This window comes from Anolis sagrei, chromosome 1 (genome assembly GCF_037176765.1).
Source record: "Anolis sagrei isolate rAnoSag1 chromosome 1, rAnoSag1.mat, whole genome shotgun sequence".
NCBI classification, from domain to species: domain Eukaryota; kingdom Metazoa; phylum Chordata; class Lepidosauria; order Squamata; family Dactyloidae; genus Anolis; species Anolis sagrei.
Window position 1 is genome coordinate 22,186,526 of NC_090021.1, and position 25,177 is coordinate 22,211,702.

At 42.3% G+C, this 25,177-nt stretch overlaps 1 protein-coding gene across 4 annotated transcripts in view; it reads left to right on the forward strand.

The window, feature by feature from the left end:
- ARHGEF33 (Rho guanine nucleotide exchange factor 33) overlaps positions 1-25,177 on the forward strand; it is a 54,356-nt gene that overhangs the window by 14,788 nt on the left and 14,391 nt on the right. For 3 of the 4 annotated variants that reach the window (XM_060754510.2, XM_060754513.2, XM_060754512.2), the window contains 10 exons: positions 4,127-4,291; positions 9,673-9,794; positions 11,266-11,408; positions 14,303-14,347; positions 16,153-16,353; positions 18,250-18,379; positions 19,948-20,080; positions 21,355-21,438; positions 23,547-23,630; positions 24,082-24,230. In XM_060754510.2, the coding sequence (XP_060610493.2) occupies positions 4,127-4,291; positions 9,673-9,794; positions 11,266-11,408; positions 14,303-14,347; positions 16,153-16,353; positions 18,250-18,379; positions 19,948-20,080; positions 21,355-21,438; positions 23,547-23,630; positions 24,082-24,230 (1,256 nt within the window). The remainder of the gene's footprint in view (positions 1-4,126; positions 4,292-9,672; positions 9,795-11,265; positions 11,409-14,302; positions 14,348-16,152; positions 16,354-18,249; positions 18,380-19,947; positions 20,081-21,354; positions 21,439-23,546; positions 23,631-24,081; positions 24,231-25,177) is intronic. The other variant, XM_060754511.2, reaches the window with a different exon arrangement.

The window sequence follows — 25,177 nt, forward strand, 5'->3', positions numbered from 1 at the left end:
GGACAGAAGGAAAGGGCATTCATGCATCCACACACACACACACACACACATCCCATAAAATGTTAAGAGGCTGTGCTTCCAAGTGAATAATTGAGAGTGAAGGAGAGCTCCCTTTTTTCTCTGCTGAAGACCATGTTTCTCTCTGCACAATTGTAGATTCATTTCAACACATATTCCAAACTCCACCAAGGTGGAGAAGCAACGAGAGGGATTGGTTTTGAGCAGGAAATAGACATCAGGATACAGAAATTAATTCCTTTACAGTACTTTTCTTAATTCCTTACAGTACTTTTCTGGGAGCCCACGGTGGCACAGTGGGTTAAAGCGCTGAACTGCTGAGCTTGTTGACTGAAAGGTCACAGGTTCGATTCTGGGGAGCGGCGTGAGCTTCTGCTGTTAGCTCTAGCTTCTGCCAACCTAGCAGTTCGAAAACATGCAGATGTGAGTAGATCAATAGGTACCGCTCTGGCGGGAAGGTAACAGCGCTCCATGCAGTCATGCCGGCCACATGACCTTGGAGGTGTCTACGGACAATGCCGGCTCTTCGGCTTAGAAATGGAGATGAGCACCACACCCCAGAGTCAGACATGACTGGACTTAATGTCAGGGGCCAACTTTACCTTTACTACTTTTCTTCACCATTGACTTAACTGTCCTTATAAAATGTCACTTTTTTTTTTGTCTCAGGAGCGACTTGAGAAACTGCAAGTCGCTTCTGGTGTGAGAGAATTGGCAGTCTGCAAGAACGTTGCCCAGGGGACACCCAGATGTTTTACCATCCTCTGGGAGGCTTCTCTCATGTCCCTGCATGAGAAGCTGGAACTGACAGACGGGAACTCACCCCTCAGATTTGAACCGCCAACCTACCGGCACAAATGTTTAACCCATTGCACCACCGGGGGTCCTTGGTCACATGAAGTCTCATAAATAGGCACAGGACCATGTTTGTAATAATTATGGCCTCACAGTTTTGTAATAATAAATCTGGACTTACCATATCGATTGGCTGCCACAGATAGTAATAGCTTTGCATAATTTTAGAAGCCCCCAGTGGTGCAGTGGGTGAAAGAGCTGAGCTGCAGAACTTGCTGACCAAAAGGTCAGTGGTTCGAATCCGGGGAGCGGAGTGAGCTGCCACTGCTAGCCCCAGCTTCTGCCAACCTAGCAGTTGGCTCTTCAGCTTAGAAATGGAGATGAGCACCCCCCCCCCCCCACCCAGAGTTGAACACAATTAGACTTAATGTCAGGGGAAACCTTTACTTACCATATATGTTAATGAAATCAAGAAAACCCATCCTTTGAGTTCTTCTCTATTTTAATCCAATCTTCCTCTTAATTCCACTAAACTTTTGAAAACAGCAGGTAAGGAATCAGTTGCAGAAGGGACTGGGTTTTACTCTCCTGAAATTTTAGCACTGGTTTCAGGAAAATTAGAGATGACTATACATCTATACCAGGGGTCCTCAAACTAAGGCCCGAGGGCCGGATACGGCCATCCAAGGTCATTTACCCGATCCTCGCTCAGGGTCAACCTAAGTCTGAAATTACTTGAAGCCACACAATAACAACAATCTTATCTCATCAGCCAAAAATAGGCCCACATTTCCCATTAAAATACTAATCTATATATATAAATTTGTTAGGGGCATCCAACGAGGAAACAAAACTCAAAAACCCCCCAACGAAACTTAACCAAAATTCCCATGCCCATAACACAACCCACAAGGTACAAACATATCTACTCAAAATGAAAAACAACACAACAACACACTCACAAAACGGCAAAACAACAAAACTCAAAAATCCCCCAACGAAACTTAACCAAAATTCCCATGCCCATAACACAACCCACAAGGTACAAACATATCTACTCAAAATGAAAAACAACACAACAACACACTCACAAAACGGCAAAACAACAAAACTCAAAAATCCCCCAACGAAACTTAACCGAAATTCCCATGCCCATAACACAACCCACAAGGTACAAACATATCTACTCAAAATGAAAAACAACACAACAACACATTCACAAAACGGCAAAACAACAAAACTCAAAAATCCCCCAACGAAACTTAACCAAAATTCCCATGCCCATAACATAACCCACAAGGTACAAACATATCTACTCAAAATGAAAAACAACTCACTCCAAGCCCCGTCGCGCCGCTTCCCGCACACACACACACCCTGCCACACACACACACACAACCCCACAGTCCATCACTCCCCCCGCCGCCGCACGCACACACGCAACCCCACTCCCCCCGCCGCCGCACACACACACGCAACCCCACGCTCCATCACTCCCCCCGCCGCCGCACGCACACACGCAACCCCACTCCCCCCACCGCCGCACACACACACGCAACCCCACACTCCATCACTCCCCCCGCCGCTGCACACACACACGCAACCCCACGCTCCATCACTCCCCCACCCCAATCTTACCTCCTTTTACTTCACGCCACCTCCAAACCCCACCCCGCCCCTTCCCGCCCTGTCAAAATCTAGGAAAGACAGGAAGGAAGGAAAGAAGGAAGAAAGAGAAAGGGAGGTAAAGAAAAAGGGGGAAGGAAGGAAAGTTAGAGAAAGAAGGAAGAAGAAAAGGAAAGAAAAGGAAAGATGGAAGGAAAGAAAAGAGAGACAGCAGAAAAGAAAGAAAAAGGGGGAAGGAAGGAAAGAGACAGAGAAAGAAGAGGAGAAGGAAAGATGGGAGGGAAGGAAGGAAGGAAGGAGGGAAAGAAGGAGAGAAAGAGGGAAGATTGGCCACAGCAACACGTGGCGGGTAAAGGTTGTTATTTCTATTATTATTATTATTATTATGCTATTGTTCCTCTGAGACCCTTTTAGGGGGAATGGGAGAGGTGTCAGGTCCCAGGTCCCAGAGGCAATGCATTGCATTATTGTTATTGTTATGATGGTGGTAAAATAAAAGGAAATAAAAAGTGAAAGAAGGAAGCAAGCAGGGAGGGAAGAAAGGCAAAGGAAGAAAGGGGGAGGGAATGAAGGAAAGAGAGAAGGATGAAACCAAGTAGTGAAAGAAAGAAAGAGGTAGAGAAGGAAGAAAGGAGAGAAAGGGGGAGGAAAAGGGGGAAGGAATAGGTAGGGACCTCTCTTTCATAATAGTCCAGATATCTACCTCAACTTTGATAAGTTTTACTATAGGCCACAGCAACGCGTGGCAGGGCACAGCTAGTAAGTTTATATTTGTTAAAATCATTCTTCATTTTAATTATTGTATTGTTTTTAAGTGGTTTTTTGCACTACAAATAAGGCATGTGCAGTGTTCATAGGAATTCATTCTCCCCCCCCCCAAATTATAATATAGCCCTCCATCAGTTTGAAGGACTGTGACTGGCCCTCTGTTTAAAAAGTTTGAGGACCACTGATCTATACTATACATATACTATACATGCAGTCATGCTGACCGCATGACCTTGGAGATGTCTACGGACAACACTGGCTCTTCAGCTTAGAAATGGAGATGAACACCAACCCCAGAGTTGGACACAACTGGACTTAATGTCAGGGGGAAACCTTTACCTTTATCTATACCTTCTTTTATCTAGGCTTAGGTTATATAAGCAGACATGGCTAGGCATTGCCTCCTGCTTGATTATAAATAAAAACAGAACACAACAGATTGCAGCATATAGATTTAACTAACTATGCAATTAGCAGAACAGCAATCACTCCTCTATTTGTATAGCTATCCCAGAACAGTCCTTTATTTTGTGTTCTGAAGGAATATTCAGAGGCTGCAATATTTTTGAAAATGGAAAACAGGTGCCTATGATTATAACATGACCCTCAAATGAATACAGTATGATCCTGAACTCGCCTTGGAAATAGGAAACTATGGATAAGTGAACCCTATTGAAATAAGTGCCCTCTGTCAATAATAATAATAATAATAATAGAAGCTATTGTTAGGAATTGTGGGAGTTGGAGTCCAAAACACCTGGAGGGCTGAAGTTTGCCCATGTCTGAGATAAGCAAACGACCTGGTAGGATAAGCAATTAATTTTTTCCTTAGGCTGTATGAATAGATGGAAGAATCCACATTGTTTTTTGTAGTGGGTACAACTAATAACGTGTCTTGTTGCTGTTGTTTTTCCTCCAGTTGCAGGCTCTGGCTTCTGAACTCAAAACTGGTTTCACTGAAGCCATGCAGGAGCTCACAAGGATTCAACATGGGGAGTACGCTCTGGAGGAGAAGGTCCAAAGCTGCCGGTGTGCGATGGAAGAGAAAGTGGCAGAGATGAAGAATTCTCTGAATGATTTCAAGGTAATATAATAACAATATTCATAGAATCATAGAATCAAAGAGTTGGAAGAGACCTCATGGGCCATCCAGTCCAATCCCATTCTGCCAAGAAGCAGGAATATTGCATTCAAATCACCCCTGAGAGATGGCCATCCAGCCTCTGTTTAAAAGCTTCCAAAGAAGGAGCCTCTACCACACTCCGCGGCAGAGAGTTCCACTGCTGAACGGCTCTCACAGTCAGGAAGTTCTTCCTAATGTTCAGATGGAATCTCCTTTCTTGTAGTTTGAAGCCATTGTTCCTTGTCCTAATCTCCATGGAAGCAGAAAACAAGCTTGCTCCCTCCTCCCTGTGGCTTCCTCTCACATATTTATACATGGCTATCATATCTCCTCTCATCCTTCTTCAGGCTAAACATGCCCAACTCCTTAAGCCGCTCCTTATAGGGCTTGTTCTCCAGACCCTTCTTTATTTATATTCCACCCTATCACCCAAGGGGATTCAGGGTGGATTACAGTACACATATATGGCAAACATTCAATGCCATTATCTAATTAACAAAGATATACTGTACATAAACAGAGGTAAAGGCTTCCCATCTTTTTCCATCTCCTGCATCTGGAGGTTTTCCTCGATTCCAGCCATGGGGGGGGGGGGGGGGGGTGCTGTTGCTCCATCTTCCATGCCGATGAGCTTTGTTGTCTTTAGGCTCTCTCCCAATCAAATCGCTGGCATGTCCGTACGGGCGCCTTTTTATTACCTCCCCGCCAAAGTAGTACCTATTTATCTATTCACATGACTGTTTTCGAACTAGTTGAGCAGAAGCTGGGCTGACAGTTGGGAGCTCACCCCAACCTGAGCTTGAATTGTTAACCTTTCAATCAGCAAGATTTTCTGCTGCTGTGCTAAAATTTGGCAGCCTCTCTCCTTCTCAATAGAGAACATTAGGCTCATGTGTTTGAAGACTGGAAACAGGAGACAATCATAGAGCATGAAGATCTTTCTTTTACTTCAAATATATTTTCGAGGGATAATTAGCAGTGAAAACAGACAGTCTGCATTAATTTTGTTCTTTGTCTCACCAGAATAGGAGTGGGTGAATCAGTCTGTTTCCAGTCTGTATCACTGATAAGTCAATTTCATCCTGTTTTTCCATTTCACTACAGTTATTTAAAAACTGAAATGCAAACACATGTTTAAATACATATTATCTCTAAAGAACACACGTTTTCAAATGTAGTTTGAAAAAGTTTTTCCATCACATACTGGATCAAGACAAGCATGAAATGCTGTAATAGGTAGATAAATTAAAATGTAGCTTAAAAAAGGACTATTCAAAGGATTGCAGTCTGAGTTCACACTGCAGTTAGTGGTCCAAAAAGTAATAGGTATGAGTAGGTAGGTATGGTTCAGTTGATATGTGAGAGATCTGTATCATGTCATTTTGTATTGGAACTGGAAAAAATATTTATTTTATGTTTTTAAAATTAATATATACGATACCTTTCTTCCACTGCTAGTACTATTCTAATGCATTGAATCTGCAATATTGATGCTCTCTAGCCCTGTGGCACCTGTTCACCCAGCACCACACCACAGGCCAATATTTATTTATTTATTTATTTATTTACAGTATTTATATCCCACCCTTCTCACCCCTCAGGGGACTCAGGGCGGATTACAATGTACATATACATGGCAGACATTCAGTGCCATAGACATACAACATATATAGACAGACACAGAGGCAATTTAACATTCCAGCTTTTCTTGAAGGTATTCTGGCCACAAGGGGAGCTGTCCCGTCACCGACCATTTGTGACACTGATGAAGTACTTCCTCATTCTTTGCATGCTTGCTGGAGATTTTATGGCCTCGTAAATTACGTAGTTAAATTAGCCTCCCTGCATAAGCGGTATCTAAATTTCCTACAACTGTCTTTTGGGCTGCAAAGGTCGACAGCAAGCTACACAAATTGGTCAGAAGCTCACTCCAACCCGGGCTGGCTTTGAATTAATGACCTTTCGGTCAGTAGTGATCTTAATGCAGCTGACTCCTAGCCAGCTGCGCCACAGTGTTTATTGAAGAAATAATATTAAAAAAAGGGGGGGGGCGAGGTTTATGTCCAAAAGTAAGTCAGGATATAACTTGTACAATACAAAATAAGCCAGAGTTCTATAAAAGAAATTCAAGAATGCCAAGGAAACATTTCAGAAGCTAGAAATTCAAAAATATAGAAACAATCCAAGGTAATTCCATGGATATGAAAACAGGAATCTCTTCCAGGCAAAACTCTTTGAAGGTACATAGACAAAAACAGGAACATGAAACAAAAATCTTGATATTTCAAGAACTAGGGACTTGGCAACTTGGCAAAATGAACAGGAGACTATTTGTCCTTTAGCAATGTTATCTCCTCAGAAATGCTTGTAACCAAAGCACCTAATTTAAGCCTGTCCAGATTCCCATGAAATCATGTCGAAGGCACCTGGATCTCAAGGCTTTATCTTGGTGGTGCTGGGAAGACCTAGTTTGTCTACTTTTCACACCCTGCATTCTGAGATCTAATCTACACTCCCTTGAGGCCTCCTTACCCTCCCCATCTTCCCAAGGCCTTTTCTCCAGGGAAATTGCAATTTCACTTTCCCTGGTTGCTAAGGAATGATCTAAAGTATGCAAAGAATCAGTGGGGTCAGCCTGACCTGTCTGCGTTCTCCCTTAACGATCCCAGATTCTCCCTGAATACTTTCAGACCCTTCATTTTGAAACCCCTCATCCTCAGAATCCTCTTGGAAAATTACAACACTGCCTCAGAATTTCAATTATCAGATGGAGCAGCTGGGTTGGTAGGTCACTTCAAGAAGTTACAGTCCATGAGATTAAAACAAAATACAATTAAAATATTGGCTGGCATCCATCCTGTATGTATAATTTCATAAGCTAGACTCAAGACCTCATAAAATTTAAATTCACATTTAAATCATGACACCACAGTCATCATAATGACAAATGCCCCCTGAAGCCCACCTTAAAAGACTTGTAGTTGCAGCAACTGAGTTCTGCGGTGCTATCAAGAGAAGAGCCGAAGGATAATACATCCATGACCTTTCTATCAGGAAGCTGCAGTTTGACCAGCAGTTATGACAGATTTATTTATTTATTTATTTATTTCGGTTTCTTCTACCTCGTCCTTCTCACCCCGAAGAGCGGCTTACAAAGGCACAATTCGGTGCCAGCATCAGATAACAGTAATAAAACAAAGTAACATCAATTAAACAGTTAAACAGTTGAACAGTTAAACAACAATTCCTGCATTACAACCCTAAAACCAATAAAACAATACAATTCCAATTACTCCTCATAGACGGTCAGCGTTCGCTATCTCATAGTCCAATTTCCAATTCCACATTGTCAGTCCTGTCAGTCCTAGTCGTTTGACTGTCCTTATCTAGTTGTCAGATTGCCCAAAGGCCTGTTCCCACAACCACGTCTTTACTTTCCTCCAGAAAGAGAGGAGAGATGTTGATGCCCTAATTTCTCCCGGGAGTGAGTTCCACAGGTGAGGGGCCACCACCGAGAAGGCCCTGCTCCTCGTCCCCACCAACCTCACTTGTGATAGCAGTGGGGTCGAGAGCAGGGCCTCCCCAGATGATCTCAGACTCCGGGGTGGGAAATAGTGGGGATCCCTGCAGGGATCCCCACTATTTTCTGTCATCCAGAAATGTGTAGGCTGGAGACTGGATAGATCATTCTTCAGTGCCTTGTTTGCCAACACTACAAAATGCTGTCAGTTGGTGCAGCTGTTTGGCTTTTAAAATGGGTTTTTAGAGCAGTGTTTCTCAACCTTCCTAATGCCGTGACCCCTTAAGACAGTTCCTCATGTTGTGGTGACCCCCCAACCATAACATTATTTTCGTTTATACTTCACAATTGTAAATTTGCTACTGTTATGAAGTGTCATGTAAATATCTGAAATTCAGGGTGTATTTTCATCCACTGGACCATAGTGCACGTGGCAGGGCTCAGGTTGCATTGCAGTCTGTGGTTTGCTCTTCTTCACACTCACACTCGTGGATTCCTTCTTGCGGCAACACCAGAGGCAAACCAAGTGGCCAGCTACTGGTCAAACGGCATTTAATAGAATGCCAAGCCTGCAAACTTTGTGGTTTGTTTGTTTGTTTTTAATGCAATACAAATGTTTTGCTTCACTCCTGACATGATATATAAATAATCCACTGGACCAAATTTGGCATAAGTACCCAATATGCCCAAATTTGAATACTAGTGGGGTAGAGAGGGAATTGATTTTGTCGTTTAGGAGTTGTAGTTGCTGGAATTTATAGTTCACCTACAATCAAAGAGCATTCTGAACTCCACCAGTGATGGAATTGAACCAATTTTGGCACACAGAATTCTCATGACCAACAGAAAATACTGGAAGGGTTTGGTGGGCATTGACCTTGAGTTTGGAAGTTGTAGTTCGCCTACATCCAGAGAGCACTGTGGACTCAAACAGTGATGGATCTGGACCACACTTGGCACAGATACTCAATATGCTGAAATGTGAACACTGGTGTTTGGGGAAAAATTAGACTTGACATGTGGGAATTGTAGTTGTTGGGATTTATAGTTCACCTATAAATGAACTTCCCAAACAGAATATGCAATATGCCCAAATGTGAACAGTGGTGGCGTTTGGGGAAAATACACCTTTGGGAGTTGTAGTTGCTGTGATTTATAGTTCACCTACAATCAAAGAGCATTCTGAACCCCACCAATGATAGAATTGGGCCAGCCTTCCCACACTGAACCCCCATAACCAACAGAAAATATTGTGTTTTCTGATGTTCTTTAGCGACCCCTCTGACACCCCCTTGCGACCTCCCAGGATTACCGACCCCCAGGTTGAGAAACACTGTTTTAGATGGTTACATCAGGACACATATCATGTGGGAACTTTGCCATTACATGGTACAAAAGTAGAGGGGCTTCCATACTGTGGGATCAGCTATGAAAGGACATTCTGCCTCCATTTACATTGCCATACAATGTAGTTTCAGAATGCAGTTTAACTGCATTGAACTGGATTATATGAGTCTATGCTGCCATATAATGCATATAACAGCCTCAGTCTTGTGTGCAATTATCCCTGTGATGGGAGTAAGAAAGAGAGAAATATGTTTCAAGAAACAGAAACAAGTGCAGGTGGTTTTGTTTCAAAATTAAATCTGTTTTCTTACGTCTTTGCCCTTTGCAATACAGCCTTAGTGTTCTGAGCGTGGTATTCCTCCCTCTGCATTGTTTTGGAAGGATGTCTACTTCTTTGTAGAGGAATGTGATACAGTACTTTGAAATGCGAATGGATAATGTAATCCTTACCCCTAGCGTTTCCCGGTTTCATTAGGAGGAGCTTAATGAAGCCAAGTCCATGATTGAAGAAATCAGTGCTAAGCAAGATGAAATGCAACAGAAAATTGAACAGCTCCAACAAGAGAAACGCAAGGAATCTCGGAAGATCAAAGCAAAGTAAGTGGTTTAATGTGTTGTCGAAGGCTTTCATGGCCAGAATCACTGGGTTGCTGTGAATTTGATGGGCTGTGTGACCATGTTCCAGAAGCATTCTCTCCTGATGTTTTGCCCACATCTATGGCAGGCATTCTCAGAGGTTTTAAGGTCAGTTGGAAACTAGGCAAGTGGGGTTTGTATATCTGTGGTCGGAGAAAGAACTCTTTTCTGCTTGAGGCAAGTGTGAATGTTGCAACTGGCCAACTTGATTAGCACTGAATGGCCTTGTAACTTCAAAGCTTGGCTGATTGCTGCCTAGGGAATTCCTTTGTTGGGAGGTGTTAGCTGGCCCTGATTGATTCTAGTCTGGAAGTCCCCTGTTTTTTGAGTGTTGCTCTCTATTTACTGCCCTGATTTTAGAGTTTTTTTCAATACTGGTACCCAGATTTTGTTCGTTTTCATGGTTTCCTCCTTTCTGTTGAAATTGTCCACATACTTGTGGGTTACAATGGCTTCTCTGTGTAGTCTGACATGGTGGTTATTAGAGTGGTCTGGCATTTCCGTCTTCTCAAATAATATGCTGTGTCCAGACTAGAAACAAACAAGGCCAGCTTTTTTTTTTGTCGTGTCAGGAGAGACTTGAGAAACTGCAAGTTGCTTCTGGTGTGAGAGAATTGGCCGTCTGCAAGGACGTTGCCCAGGGGATGCCCGGATGATTTTTGATGTTTTATCATCCTTGTGGGAGCCTTCTCTCATGTCCCCACACGAGGAGCTGGAACTGGTAGAGGGAGCTCATCCGCCTCTCCCCGGATTCGAACCTGCGACGTGTCAGTCTTCAGTCCTGCCGGCACAGGGGTTTAACCCACTGCGCCACCGGGGGCTCCAGGGCCAGTTAACACCTCCCAACAAAGGATCCCCAGGCAGCAGTCAGCCATGCTTTGAAGCTGTAAGGCCATTAAATGCTAATCAAGGTGGCTAATTGAAACATCCACACTTGCCTCAAGCAGAAAAGAGTTCTTTTTCTCACTCAGGACATTCCACAGATATATATACCTCACTTGCCTAGTTTCAAACAGACCTCACAACCTCTGAGGATGCCTGCCATAGATGTGGGTGACATGTCAGGAGAGAATGCTTCTGGAACATGGCCATACAGCCCAGAAAACCCAAAGCAACTTACTCTGTTTATTTTTGCAAAATTGGATTTTTTTCCCCCAAACAGACGGACATGTCTACTATAGGAGAGATCACAAATGTATGCACAATGATTGGGGTTTTCACAAACACAACATTGGATTATTTGAATGCTAAACTATAATAATGTTTTCATCTCAAATCAATAAAAAGACTTGTGCCATCGTCAAACCTATTTGAACTGTACCAGTTGCCACAACAGAAAAACATAGTGGGCTGTTTCCCACTTCCCACATTAAGTCAAGGATGTATTCCCAAATAGATAGCTTTGCTTTTTAATGTTTTTTTTTCTCCCCAGAAGAATACAGAAGGAAGAACATGGGTCGCAAACAGTCCCCACACCCTTGCAAGGAAGTCCCTTTCGCTCGCTGAACCTTCCAGAGACGGTTTTAATTAATGAAGATTTTGTAAACCTTTTGCACAATGCAACATATGAGAAAGGTATATTTTTGCTGTACACCATATGTACTTTTATGTCAGTGTACTATATATTGAAACATCTTTTGTACCAGGCAAGGGCAAACTTTGGCCTCCAGGTGTTTTGGATTTCAACTCCCACAATTCCTAACAGCCTCAGGCCCTTTCCTTTTCCCCATCAGCCGCTTAAGCGGCTGATGGGGAAAAGGAAGGGGCCTGAGGCTGTTAGGAATTGTGGGAGTTGAAATCCAAAACACCTGGAGGGCCAAAGTTTGCCCATGCCTGCTATAAAACCCTTCCAAAATGTAGATGATTGAAATATTTTTGACTGAGTTTCCTATTGTGGTCCACAGACGTGTAGGAGGATGGAGTATGTATCCGTTAGGGATGCCCCAGAAACGATTCATCTTTTCTACTACGCAGTGTTGCCGAGTGTGTCTCTTTGGATCATTTAGTTCTGGTAGCTTAGAGCCATTGTAAGGTGCTCAGGGAGCAATAATAATGAGACCAGAGCTTTTTCCAGAAACAGAATTGTATTAAGAAAGTAGAACAGAATGATAATTTAATAAGGCTTGTTTGGAGTCAGGAGGGAGAGGGAAGGAGCAGAACGAAAATTGGAAAGTTGGCAGGAGAGATCAACAGAGACACATTTCCTTTCTTATGTTCTGTCCAAAACACACAGAAAGTGTTCCTTCTTGTCAGGTAAAGGTTCCCCCTGACATTAAATCTAGTTGTTCCAGTATGCCTTCACAAAATAAGGAAAATTCTCAGCAATATGCCCCCAAAATGCACTTTACCACTGATTTAGGACTGACTGCTTTCCCTCATCTCTCTTTGAAAAACCCTATCCCAGTTATATCCTACCTTCTTCATGCCAAGCATTATTTTTTAAATTTTAAATTATTACATTTGGCCCGGCCATAGATTTTTAAATGCTTGTGTGTTACTGTTATTGTTTATTTTTTGTTTACGTGATTTATATTAATTAATTTATATTAATTGTTTTGTATTAAGGTTCTAGGCTAAGTAAGGCTATAATTATTGCAACATAAATAATTGTTTAAGCTTGTTTACTTTTTGTTTATGTGATTTATATTAATTGTTTTGTATTTATTGTTTTTGTTATTGCCTTTGTTTACTGTAAATAATTCTTTAAGCTTGTTTATTTTTGTTTATGTGATTTATATTGTTTTGTATTGATTGTTTTTGTTATTGCCTTTGTTTACTGATGTACATGTAAGCCGCACCGAGTCCCTTGGGGAGATGGTAGTGGGGTATAAATAAGGTTTTATTATTATATTATTTATTATTGTGTCCAACTGAGCAGTGGTGCTCATTTCCATTTCTAAGCCGAAGAGCTTAGAGGTATCCATAGATACCTCCAAGGTCATGTGGCCAGCATGACTGCATGGAGTGCCGTTACCTTCCCGCAGAAGCAGTACCTATTGATCTACTCACATTTGCATGCTTTCGAACTGCTTCGTTGGCAGAAGTTGAGGCTAACAGCAGGAGCTCACCTTGCTACCCGGATTCTAACTGCCAACTTTTCGGTCAGCCAACCTAATCTTGTCAGGATTAGAGCAATCATCACCTAAACTTTTATCTTAAGAAAACTAGAAGTGGGAGAGCGTAAGGAGCAGGCATTCAAAGCAAGGTTCTAGGCTAAGTAAGGCTATAATTATTGCAACAAGAATAATTGTTTAAGCTTCTAAATCATGGGTTCAGAGATTCAATAACAGATGCTTAGTGGGGAGCTTCACAAAATGACATTGCCACACATGTGCGCGTATGTGTGGTTGAAGGATAAATCCTGTTTGTGTTGAATGGCCAGTTGTGTAGTTTTCTATGCGGAACTATTATGCTATGCTGTACCATACAGGACATTGACCTGAATGAGTTCAGATGGACATGTTAGATAAGGCCTGGGCAAACTTGGGTCTTCCAGGTGTTTTGGAGTTCAACTCCCACCATTCCTAACAGCCTTACGCCTTTTCTTTCCCCCCTCAGCTGCTTCAACTATAAATCCCAGCAACTATAACTATAACCTACATCCAGAGAGCACTGTGGACTCAAACAATGATGGATCTGGACCAAACTTGGCACAAATACTCAATATGCCAGTGTGAACGCTGGTGAAGTTTGGGGGAGATAGACTTGACATGTGGGAGTTGTAGTTGAACTATAAACTCCCAAACATCAAGGTCTATTTTCCCCAAACTTCCCAGTGTTCACATTTGGCCATATTGAGTATTTGGTCCAGATCTATCATTATTTGAGTCCACAGTGCTTTCTGGATGTAGGTGGACTACAACTCCAAAACTCAAGATCAATGCCCACCAAACCTTTAAAGTATTTTCTGTTGGTCATGGCAGTTCTGTGTGCCAAGTTTGGTTCATTTCCATCGTTGATGGAGTTCAAAATGCTCCTTGATTGTAGGTTGACTATAAATCCCAGCAACCACAACTCCCAAATGACAAAATCAATCTCCCACAACCACAGCAGTATTCAAATTTGGGCTTCTTGAGTATTTGTGCCAAATTTGGTTCAGTGAATGAAAATACATCCTGCATATCAGATATTTACATCAGGATTCATAACAGTAGCAAAATCACAGTAGCAATGAAAATAATTTTATGGTTGGGGGTCACCACAACAAGAGGAACTGTATTAAGAGGTTGCGGCATTAGGAAGGTTAAGAAACACCGGTCTAGAAGGAAGTGACTAGTGTGTAGAACCAACTTACAATGGCACCAACCTGAATCTCCTAGTTTGCATTTCCCATCCCTTGTTCTGAATCTGAAAATAAAACTGATAAATGCAAAATTCTAGAAGCCATTTCTTGTTCTGGCTCTTTGTGAGATGTTTCATTTATTGATCCTCTGTCATACAAAGCTAAAATCTCTTCTGTTCTTGCCCAGTTTCCGACTGCAGACCCAGGGGACTCGGAGAAAGCAACATGAAAGGTAGGCAGATGAGGAGTCCTTATGAACTGGCGTTCTTTGCTCTTTGGTAGGCAATTCCCATTGATACAGAAAGAAGCCAAGGCAACAACATTTTCAGAGAGTCAAAACCTCTATAGATGTTTTAGAACTTGCTTATTCAAGAGGAGGAGACAGCCCAAGCAAATCAGGGACTATTTATTTATTTAGCGTGTCAGAAGCGAATTGAGGGTACAGTTGTAATGTATTTAAAAACACAAAGTTTAAAAAACTTGGCATTATACTGAATGTCCTTTGACCAGTAGCTGACCACTTGGTGTGCCTCTGGTGTTGCTATCAGGAGGTCCTCCATTGTGCATGTGGCGGGGCTCAGACCGCATTGTAGTAAGTGGTCTGTTGTTTGCTCTTCTCCACACTTGTGTATTGTGGACTCCACTTTGTAGCCCCATTTCTTAAGGTTGGCTCTGCATCTTGTGGTACCAGAGCGCCGTCTGTTCAGCGCCTTCCAAGTCGCCCAGTCTTCTGTGTGCCCAGGAGAGAGTCTCTCATTTGGTATCAGCCATTGATTGAGGTTCCGGGTTATAGCCTGCCACTTTTGGACTCTCGCTTGCTGAGGTGTTCCTGCGAGTATATCTGTAGATCTTAGAAAGCTATTTCTTGATTTAAGACATGGCATGCTGGCTGATATCCAAACAAGGGCAGGGCTGGAGGTGTCACTGCCTTGGTCCTTTCATTATTGGCTGCTACTTCCTGGCAGATGTCTGGTGATGTAATACCAACTAAACAGTATAATATCTCCACTGGTGTGGGAAGCAGACATGCTGTGATAATGCAGTATGCCTCACTAAGAGCCACATCTACTGCTTAAATATAGTGAAACATATACAGGGGTGATAAGTATATAAACATATACAGGGGTGATTTAAATGCAATATTCCTGCTTCTTGGCAGGGGGTTGGACTGGATGGCCCATGATGTCTCTTCCAACTCTTTGATTCTATGATTCTATATTCCACGCTCGTCATGCATATTCAGCTGCAGAGTAGCAAAGAGTAAGGGCAGATGTCTTCACTGTGTCTGGTAGTGATCCCCAGGTTGTGCTAATCAGTTTTCGTATGACATTATTTATAGCACCCACTTTTTGCTTGATAGTCAAGCAGTGCTTCTTGTAAGTCAGAGCACGGTCCAGAGTAACTCCCAGGTATGCTGCAGTGCTCCAGTGGGATTCCTTCCCAGGTAATCCTCAAAGCTCGAGGTGCTTGTCTATTCTTAAGATGAAAAACACACGTTTGCATTTAGATGGATTAAGAATCAGCTGGTTTTCCCTGTAATTGGCAGTAAGAGCACCTAAAGCTTCGGAGAGCTTCTGCTCAACCATCTCAAAGCTCACTCCTTGGGCAATGATGGCATGAAGACAGGGACTGATAGGCTGAGATCTCCAGAGAGGCCTTCTTCCTAAGGCAAAGCCCGAACCCTGAATAAGAAAGAGAGATCTGGTTCAGAATTTAATAAGGTGAAGACAATGGTTAACAACTAGGCTCCTGAAACAGGCAACTGTGTTGTTTCTGCACTGATCTGAAGCAACTACCAGAGCTTTATACTCTTGGATTGTGTCATTAGAAATAATAAAGCACTTCCCCTTTTTTCTGGATCTAGTCATTAGTCTTCTTTTGGCCAACAGGTTTTATGCTGCCCAAAACCTTTCCTGAACCTATGAGAATCTGAGATTTGGTCATCATAAACTAGAGTCAGGTTTCTTGGGGTTCAGAGATTAGCTTAGTGGCCATGAGGATATACCAATATTGGTGACAACATGCATTAATTCCTAGGACCTACCAGTACGAATCTGGACACAGAAGAGAGCCTTAGAGCATCCTCTTCATCTGATGCTCAGTCATCATCCAAAATGTGGAAACAAACCAAGGATGGTAAAGATTGGGGTGATGACTATATTTCAAGGGACCAGAAGGAATTAGGTCCAACCAGATATAGCTCCATGGAAAACCTACTGCAAGACCCGTCTATTGCAGGTGAGGATAATAATAATAATAATAATAATAATAATAATAATAATGTATTCATTTTTATCCCACTTTTCTGCCATGGGTGGCATTCAAAGTGGCGTACAGTTACAAATTTATGTAAAATACACATTCAGTTACAAATTACAGTTACAAATTTACGTAAAATACACATTCAACAATGTTGCGCAGAAGCAAATTTTAGCCAAGTCGCATGCAAAAGGCACACAGGCAAGAGAAAGAAAAGGAACAGAAAACTTTACTCTTATCAGCAGAGGCATAAACTTGCAGTGTTGCATACAAAATCAAACAGTGCAACACACTTACATAGTTCTTGTAAGTAACACAGAATAAGGCTTCTTCATCTTCATTCAAATGAGAGAGCAAAACATAAACCTTGAGTAAATAGCTATTCCACCATAGCAAAGAGCATCGCTGTTAGAGCATAGCATATTGCTTCTCAACCTCAGAGTAGCGTATTGTTTGCCTTTCTCAGAGTAGCGTATTGCTTCTCCAAACTGTATTCTAAAATCCATACAGTTATATCCCACCGGGTGTGGCCCAAACATGCTGGCTGACCTACATTACCAGCTGCACATAATAATTAACATCATAAGGTTTTTGTTTAACACACACTTGATCCTGCTACAACTTACTGTAATAAACAAGACATAATACAACACCAGTAGGCTGTTCTGAATTTTTGGAGTTGAAGTTCAAATCACTTGGATGCCCAAGTTTGCCCAAGCCTGATCTAACTTCAGCTTCATTGATTTCAATGGATATGCTCTAGGAATGGCTAAGGATGGATCATTCCTTTGTTTTGCAATATGCCAATTTAGTTCTACGTTAACATTTAATCAGTAATATTCATTTTATTGGTTTGTTGTAGGTTTTTTCGGGCTGTATGGCCATGGTCCAGACTCTAGAGGCATTCTCTCCTGACGTTTCGCCTGAACTTTGGCAAGCATCCTCAGAGGTAGTGAGGTCTCTGAGGTAGTGAGGTCTCTGAGCTCACTACCTCTGAGGATGCTTGCCAAAGTGCAGGCGAAACGTCAGGAGAGAATGCCTCTAGACCATGGCCATACAGCCCGAAAAAACCTACAACAAACCAGTGATTCCGGCCATGAAAGCCTTCGACAATACATTCATTTTATTATTTATTCTCTTCCGTTTTAATTGATTGAATGTGTTTTCTGGATTAGTACAGATTTCATATATGTTACATTTTACTAGCATTTGTATAATATCATGCATTTCTCCTAATATTGGAACTGCAAGGTGACTTGGTTTTCAGGTGTTGTTTCGTAATTAAATCTCGCCTACAAAAGAAAAAGGAAATTCATTCCTTATTGGGGAATCACTTTAATCCATACAGCTAGCTTCGTATGTTATAATCTGAAAGTGAGCTCTTTTGCCCTTGAGGCCGTGTTTTGGTTCATTGCTAACATGTGCTCACTCATCTAAAAAGCCTAATTTCTAGTCTTCTTAGCCAGCAAAAAGTAAATGGGGAATTTTGCAAAGAACTATCTGAGCCCCATAGGATTTCCATTTCCAAAGTAGGTTCTGGACATGATTCAGTAGGTCGTGGTTCCATTGATGGACTGAAAAACATCCAGAACCAATTTTGGTATATGGAAAGCTACATGGGAAAGGCAGAAGGGAGGAAATGGCTTCCATCTTATCTGGCAACAATTTATACAATGCTAGATAGAGACAAATGGCAGATAAATTAAGTATTGTGTGTCAAAACAGATTTAATCCTCTCTAATGTGAAGAAGAACAAAGTAACGTTTTGCTTGCATTTTGCTGTTATGATGTCTTATTCAAATGCAAGCGCATGATCGTGGCTATTATTATTGTTTTAATGCTAATAGTAATAAATGTTATTTTGGTTGGTTCTAGCTAAAAGGCAAAATATTGCTTTGGACTTACTGGAGTCTGAAAGGAAGTATGTGGTGAGCCTTTCCCTGGTTCTCAAAATCAAGACTTCATGGCAGGGACCAGAAATGAAGAGGAATGCAAAGGAAAGGAGGTGTCGTATTCATTACACCTATTTGTATAAAACATTTTCCTTCCAATGTGCAAAGGACATTCGTGTCTATTCCACACATCTCTCTCCAATCAGTTTTGTTTTGTCTTTATAAGACACATGACTAGCTTCTGTTGTGCATTGTTCAGGCTGAACTCACCTTTTTGATAATAGTGCATTATGAGCATCCTATTTGTTTGTATGCATTAGGTTTTAATTGTTTACTAGCTTGGGTACCCAATGTTGCTTGGGATATTTTAAGTCATTTTTAATTGTACAAAATGCATAAGTTTGTGGGTAAACTACAACTCACATCATGCTAGGTTAACCCTGAAAAACTCCATCAGTATTTACATTTTTTTATGTTGGGCAAGTTTGCTCTAGATGAATCATCGGTGGGATTCAGTGTCCTCTCTAGCTGTAGGGTAAACTACAACTCCCACTATGGCGGGTCAGTCCCCTCAAACCTTTACAGTAGGTTGAGTTAGTCATGGGGGTTCTGTGTGCCAAGTTTGGTCCAGGTCCATCATCGGTGGAGGTCATATTTCTCTGGTTGTGGGTGAACTACAGCTCCCAGAAAGGAAGGTAAATTCCTCTCAAACCCCTCCAGCAATCAAATTTTGGCATATCAGGTCTGTGTGCCTAGTTTGGTCCAGATCCATCAGTGTTTGGGTTCACAGTACTCTCTGGATGTAGGTGAACTACAACTCCCATAAATCAAGGTGAATTTTCCCCAAGACCTCCAGTATTTTTTTTGCTGGTCTCTGTGTGCCAAGTTTGGTCCAATTTCATCTTTGGAGGAGTTCGGATTGCTCATTGATTGCAGGTGAACTATAAATCCCAGTACCTACAACTTCAAAATGTCCAGGCCAATTCCCCTCAAAACCCGCCAGTATTCAAATTTGGGCATATTGGGTATGCATGCCAAGTTTGGTCCAGATCCATCATCGTTTGGGTTCACAGCATGCTCTGGATGTAGGTGAACTACAACTCCTATAAATCTCTCCAAAGACCTCCAGTATTTTTGTTGGTCATGGTAGTTTTGTGTGCCATGTTAGTTCCAGGTCCATTGTTGGTGGAGTGCTGAGTGCTTTTAGATTGCAGGCGAACTATACATCCCAGTACCTACAACTCCTATAAACCATGGTGAATTTTTCCCAAAGCTCTCTAGTTGCTGATCAATTCCTTTGTTTGCTGTGTGCCACAGAAAAGAATATGAAAGGGTTATGGAAGAGGCAGTGGGAGGGATCATGAACATTCCACACCAGTGGGAGAGAGTAAGAAACACTGGGATGTCTGTGGTGGAGGAACACAAAAATGAAAGCCTTCACTTGGATGGTGGGCAGTGTGGTGTTTGTGGAGGATGTTGTCAGGGCTCTTGAACATGTTCATGGCTCTCTCTATAACCTACAATGTCATTGGAAGGAGGACTTTTTGTGTCTCCTGAGTAGTGGGAACTATAGCTCTTTGTGTGTAAGTAGACATCACAGCCACACACACATACATATTTTCACTTTTATTATGTGTATCGATTAGTTCTCTGGTAAGGCATTTCTTATTTCTCCCTACAGTTTTGTCCCGAACTCTTTGCGATACTTGGTCCAGCAGCATGTCGACTTACTCCATGCTCTTCAAGAGAGAGTCCTGAGTTGGCCCCGACAAGGCATCCTGGGAGACATATTTCTCAAGCTGACCAATGATGAAGTACGCACCTTGGGTACCTTTGGAGCGGGAGGAGAAGGAAGCACTTTGATATTCGCATATTCAAAGGCTGAAATATACACTCGTGCCTTACCTTCATTTCTTCCTTGAGAAGCACAAATATTAATCGAAATAGATTGGATCCAAACTTAGTCGTTCTTGAAGGAGCCCTGCTGAAGTCAATGAGACTTCAATACTAATGAATTGCAGTGGCAGATACAGCAGATTCTTTTCTATTTGAAGATAAATAATAGTAAATGGGATGGCCATCTCTTTTGAGTCCTCTAATTGTTTGTTCTTCATGGCAAAGGGGTTGGGCAAGATCCTCTTACAGCTCTGCAAATCTTTGTCTCTACTCCAAGAATGACGATGTTTGGATCCATTCCAATCTGTCTAAGCATATACACTCACTCCTAGAACTCAACTCACTCCTAGAACTCAATGACAAAACGAAAAGGCATTGTATTCCACACCTTTTACTCAAAGTTTACGGAGTCCCCAGTGGCGCAATGGGTTAAACCCCTGTGCCATCAGGACTGAAGACCGACAGGTGGCAGTTTTGAATCCGGGGAGAGTGCAGATGTGCTCCCTCTATCAGCTCTAGCTCCCCATGTGAGAGAAACCTCCCACAAGGATGATAAAACATCAAAACATCTGGGCGCCCCGACAGCCAATTCTCTCACACCAGAAGCGACTTACAGTTTCTCAAGTCACTCCTGACACACACACACACACACACACACACACACACACACACACACAAAGTTGAGACCCCATCTACACTGCCATAAAATGCAGTTTCAAGCTGCATTGTATGGTTCGTTTAGATGGGGTCTGAGTCTGAAAGTGACTTACCAAATAAAAATAAATAACAAGTAAAAAAAAGCACATAAATGTGGCCGGGCTTAGCACAGTAGGCGAAACCACCATGCTTGCGAAAAATCCTGCTGATCAAAAGGTCAACAGTTCAATCCCGGGTCGGGATGAGCACTCAGCTCACCTGCCCACCTAGCAGGTCAAAAGCAGAAATGTGAATAGATAAATATGTATCACTTTTAGTGGGGAGGTAATAAATTTGCCCTTAAGGACATCGCTCAATTGGAGGAAAGCTCCTTGGCATGGAAGATGGAGTGACATCCCTCCTCCCCATGGCCAGAGTTGAGCACAGCCTCCAAGATGCCGGAAATATAAAATAAATAATAAATAAATACTTACAAATTTTGTGTTTAACAGGTCATCGGACTGTGGGCTAAATTATCTTTTCATTTGCTTTCCAGAATAATTTTTTGGACTATTACGTTGCTTACCTGAGAGATCTGCCGGAGTGCATTTCACTGGTTCATGTGGTGATTCTCAAAGAGGTGAGCTTCCAGACAGTAACAACGCCAAAGCAGAGGATCTCCTGGTTGGTTCTGATCTTGAGCCATATGGTTCTTCTCCATTGGTATAGCAGTGGTTCAGTTTTTAGTTATTTTCATGTCAATGGAAAGGGAGGCATTCAGTCAAATCTCAACAGAAAGATGAGTTCTGTATGGGCATTCAAGGGAATCCTGAACTGGGTGAAGTGAGAAGCAGCATTCAAACTGGCATGTTCATGATGTGGATTGGTTGATTCCAGCAGAAATCATTCTGAATTACATAAGGACTTCTAGGCTTTTGTATTTCCTGTTGCCAAGGCAGAACAAGATCTAAGTGGTTGCAGATTTATACGGGCTATTAATTTATATTAATATAATATAATATAATATAATATAATATAATATAATATAATGGGCCACGGTAGTGCAATGGGTTAAACCAATGTTTCTCAACCTGGTGGTCAAGACCCCCTGGGGGGAAATCCTGAGGGGGTGACAGAGGGGTCACCAAAGACCATCAGAAAATATTTTCTGTTAGATATGGGGGTTCTGTGTGGGAAGTTTGGCCCAGTTCTGTCATTGGTGGGGTTCAGAATGCTCTTTAATTGAAGGTGTACTATAAATCCCAGTAACCCTAAACGGTTCCGGCCCAGTGTATCTATCCAAACGAATCTCCCTCTACGTCCCACCTCGGAACCTAAGATCCTCTGGGGAGGCCCTGCTCTCGACCCCGCCTCTATCACAAGTGAGATTGGCGGGGACGAGGAGCAGGGCCTTCTCGGTGGTGGCCCCCCGCCTGTGGAACTCACTCCCCGGGGAGATTAGATCGGCAACGTCCCTTCTTTCATTTAGGAAGAGGTTGAAGACCTGGATGTGGGACCAGGCATTTGGACATTCTGGCAGCTAAAGAAAGATTGATGACGAGCTGGACAAGACGGAATGGATTTACGGAACTCCGAACGTTGAGCTCAGGATTAGCCTACTACTGTGTTTATGGTGTTGTTGTGTATTGATGATTTAATTTAAATTGTAATTGCTTAATTGTTTTTATATATGTATGTATATGTATCAAGGCATCGAATTGTGCCTTTCTCTGTAAGCCGCCCTGAGTCCCCCCTTGGGGGTGAGAAGGGCGGGGTAAAAGTGACGGAAATAAATAAATAAAATAAATAATTACAATTCCCAAATGTCATGATCTATTTTCCACAAACTCCACCAGTTTTCATATTTGGGCATATTGAGTATTTGTGCCAAGTTTGGTCCATCATTGTTTGAATCTGCAGTGCTCTCTCATGTAGGTGAACTACAACTCCAAAACTCAAGGTCAATGCCCATCAAATCCTTCCAGTATTTTCTGTTGGTCATGGAAGTTCTGTGTACCAAGTTTGGCTCAACTACATCACTGGTGAAGTTCAGAAGGCTCTTTGATTGTAGGTGAACTATAAATCCCAGCAACTACTACTCCCAAATGACAAAATTAATCCCCCCACAACCCCACAAGTATTCAAATTTAGGTATATCAAGTATTTGTGCCAAATTAGGTCCAGTGAATGGAAATACATCCTGCATAGCAGACATTTATATTACGATTCATAACAGTAGCAAAATTACAGTTGTGAAGTAGCAATAAAAATAATTTTCTGGTTGGGGGGTCACCATAACATGAAGAACTGTATTAAGGGGTCGGGGCATTAGGAAGGTTGAGAACCATTGGGTCAAACCCTTGTGTTGCTGAACTGCTGACCTGAAGGTGGCTGAACTGCTGACCTGATGGTTGGTGGTTCGATCAGTGAGACGAGGTGAGGTCCTGTCAGCTCCAGTTCCTGGCAATCTAGCACTTCTAAAACATGTAATGTGAGTAGATAAATAGGTACCACTTCGGTGGGAAAAGGCAAAGAGACGCTCCAAGCAATCTTGCTGGACAGACAATCAGGAGATGACAATGCAGGCACCTTGGCTTGAAAATAGAGGAAAGTACCTCTCCAGAAACTGGAAATGAAAGGAGAAGCCTCTGCCTTTGTCTGTATTTGTGTGTCTCGTTGTATATGATTTCAAAGGCATTGAATGTTTGCCTGTGTATTCAGTGTTCTTTTCTCTCTTATCACCACTAGATTGAGGATGAAATTAAGTCTGATCTCTACATAGTCTTCTTTCATATTGTTCAGCGTATTCCTGAATACCTTCTTCATTTGCAGGTTAGTTCTGTGCTTGCTGAGGGCAAAGAAGCCACTGTCCTAAGATGTCAATTATTACCATTGCCTTGTTTTTAAATCTAAGGGACTATGGCCCTTGGAATGTCGGACTTTAAATAGCCAGTGAGCAAGGATAATGGGAGTTGGAATTCAACAACATTGGAAATTTTAGAAAGCCTTTAGCCTTTTCAGCCAAAGAGTGCTGGTGCCTCACCAAACTGCAGCTCCCCAGATTCCATAGCATTGATCCATGGCAGTTAAAGTGCTGTCAAACTGCATTAATTCGACAGTATAGATGTGCCCTAAGAGATGCTAGGATTTGCATGTAAACCACTGAATTGCAGACCTAACCCTCCAAAGATAAACCTTTGTATCTTTTTGTGGCTCTTGACATTGTTTTCAACCCAATGGAGTAAGGCTATAATTCACTACAGTTGTGTTGCTTTTCCCCTAGAATATCTTGAAGTTCACCGAGCAGGAACATCCCGATTACTACCTTCTCCTTGTTTGCGTTCAGCGCCTGAGAGTGTTCATCTCACACTACAGCCTCCTTTTCCAATGCAATGAAGACCTGCTGATACAGAAACGAAAAAAGCTGAGGAAGTAAGTCCTGTGATGCAAAGCAGCCTCTCTTTCACCCTCATGTGGAAAAGATCTTTCTTCGTGGAGCTCTGAGTGGCCTTCACAGTGATCTCGTGAGTTAGGTTACGCGGGGAATTGTGGTCCAGTGCACGGCCACTCAGTCAACTCCATGATTGACATGAGCTGAGCTTTGATCTCCCCAGTCCTCTTCTAATGCTCTGGTTGTGCCATCCTATTGGCTTGTGAACTGCCTGAGAGCTGGGTTGTTGTAGGTTTTTTCGGGCTATATGGCCATGGTCTAGAGGCATTCTCTCCTGACGTTTCACCTGCATCTATGGCAAGCATCCTCAGAGGTAGTGAGGTCTGTTGGAACTAGGAAAAAGGGTTTATATATCTGTGGAATGACCAGGATGAGACAAAGGACTCTTGTCTGCTGGAGCTAGGTATGAATGTTTCAACTGATCACCTTGATTAGCATTTAATGGCTTGGAAGTGTCTGGAGCCAACTTTTGTTGAGAGGTGATGAGTTGTCCTTGTTTGTTTCCTCTCTGTTGTTGTGCTGTTGAAATTTTAGAGTTTTTTCATACTGGTAGTCAGATTTTGTTCATTTTCATGGTTTCCTTCTTTCTGTTGAAATTGTCCACATGCTTGTTTATTTCAATGGCTTCTCTGTGTAGTCTGACATGGTGGTTGTGAGAGTTGCCTGAGAGCTCTTTGTTTACATGTCACAATACTGAAGTCGAGCCCAACACTGTTCCCCAGCATGGACTTATAGAGTTAGAAGAAACTCCAAGGGCCATCCAGTCTAACTCCAATCTGCCATTAAGAAAAACACAATCAAAGCATCCCTGACTGATGACTATCCAGCCTCTCCTTACAAACCTCCAGAGAAGGAGACTCCACCACCCTCTGAGGCAGCATATCCCACAATTGACTAGCTCTTACCACCAGGAAGCTCTTTCTAATGT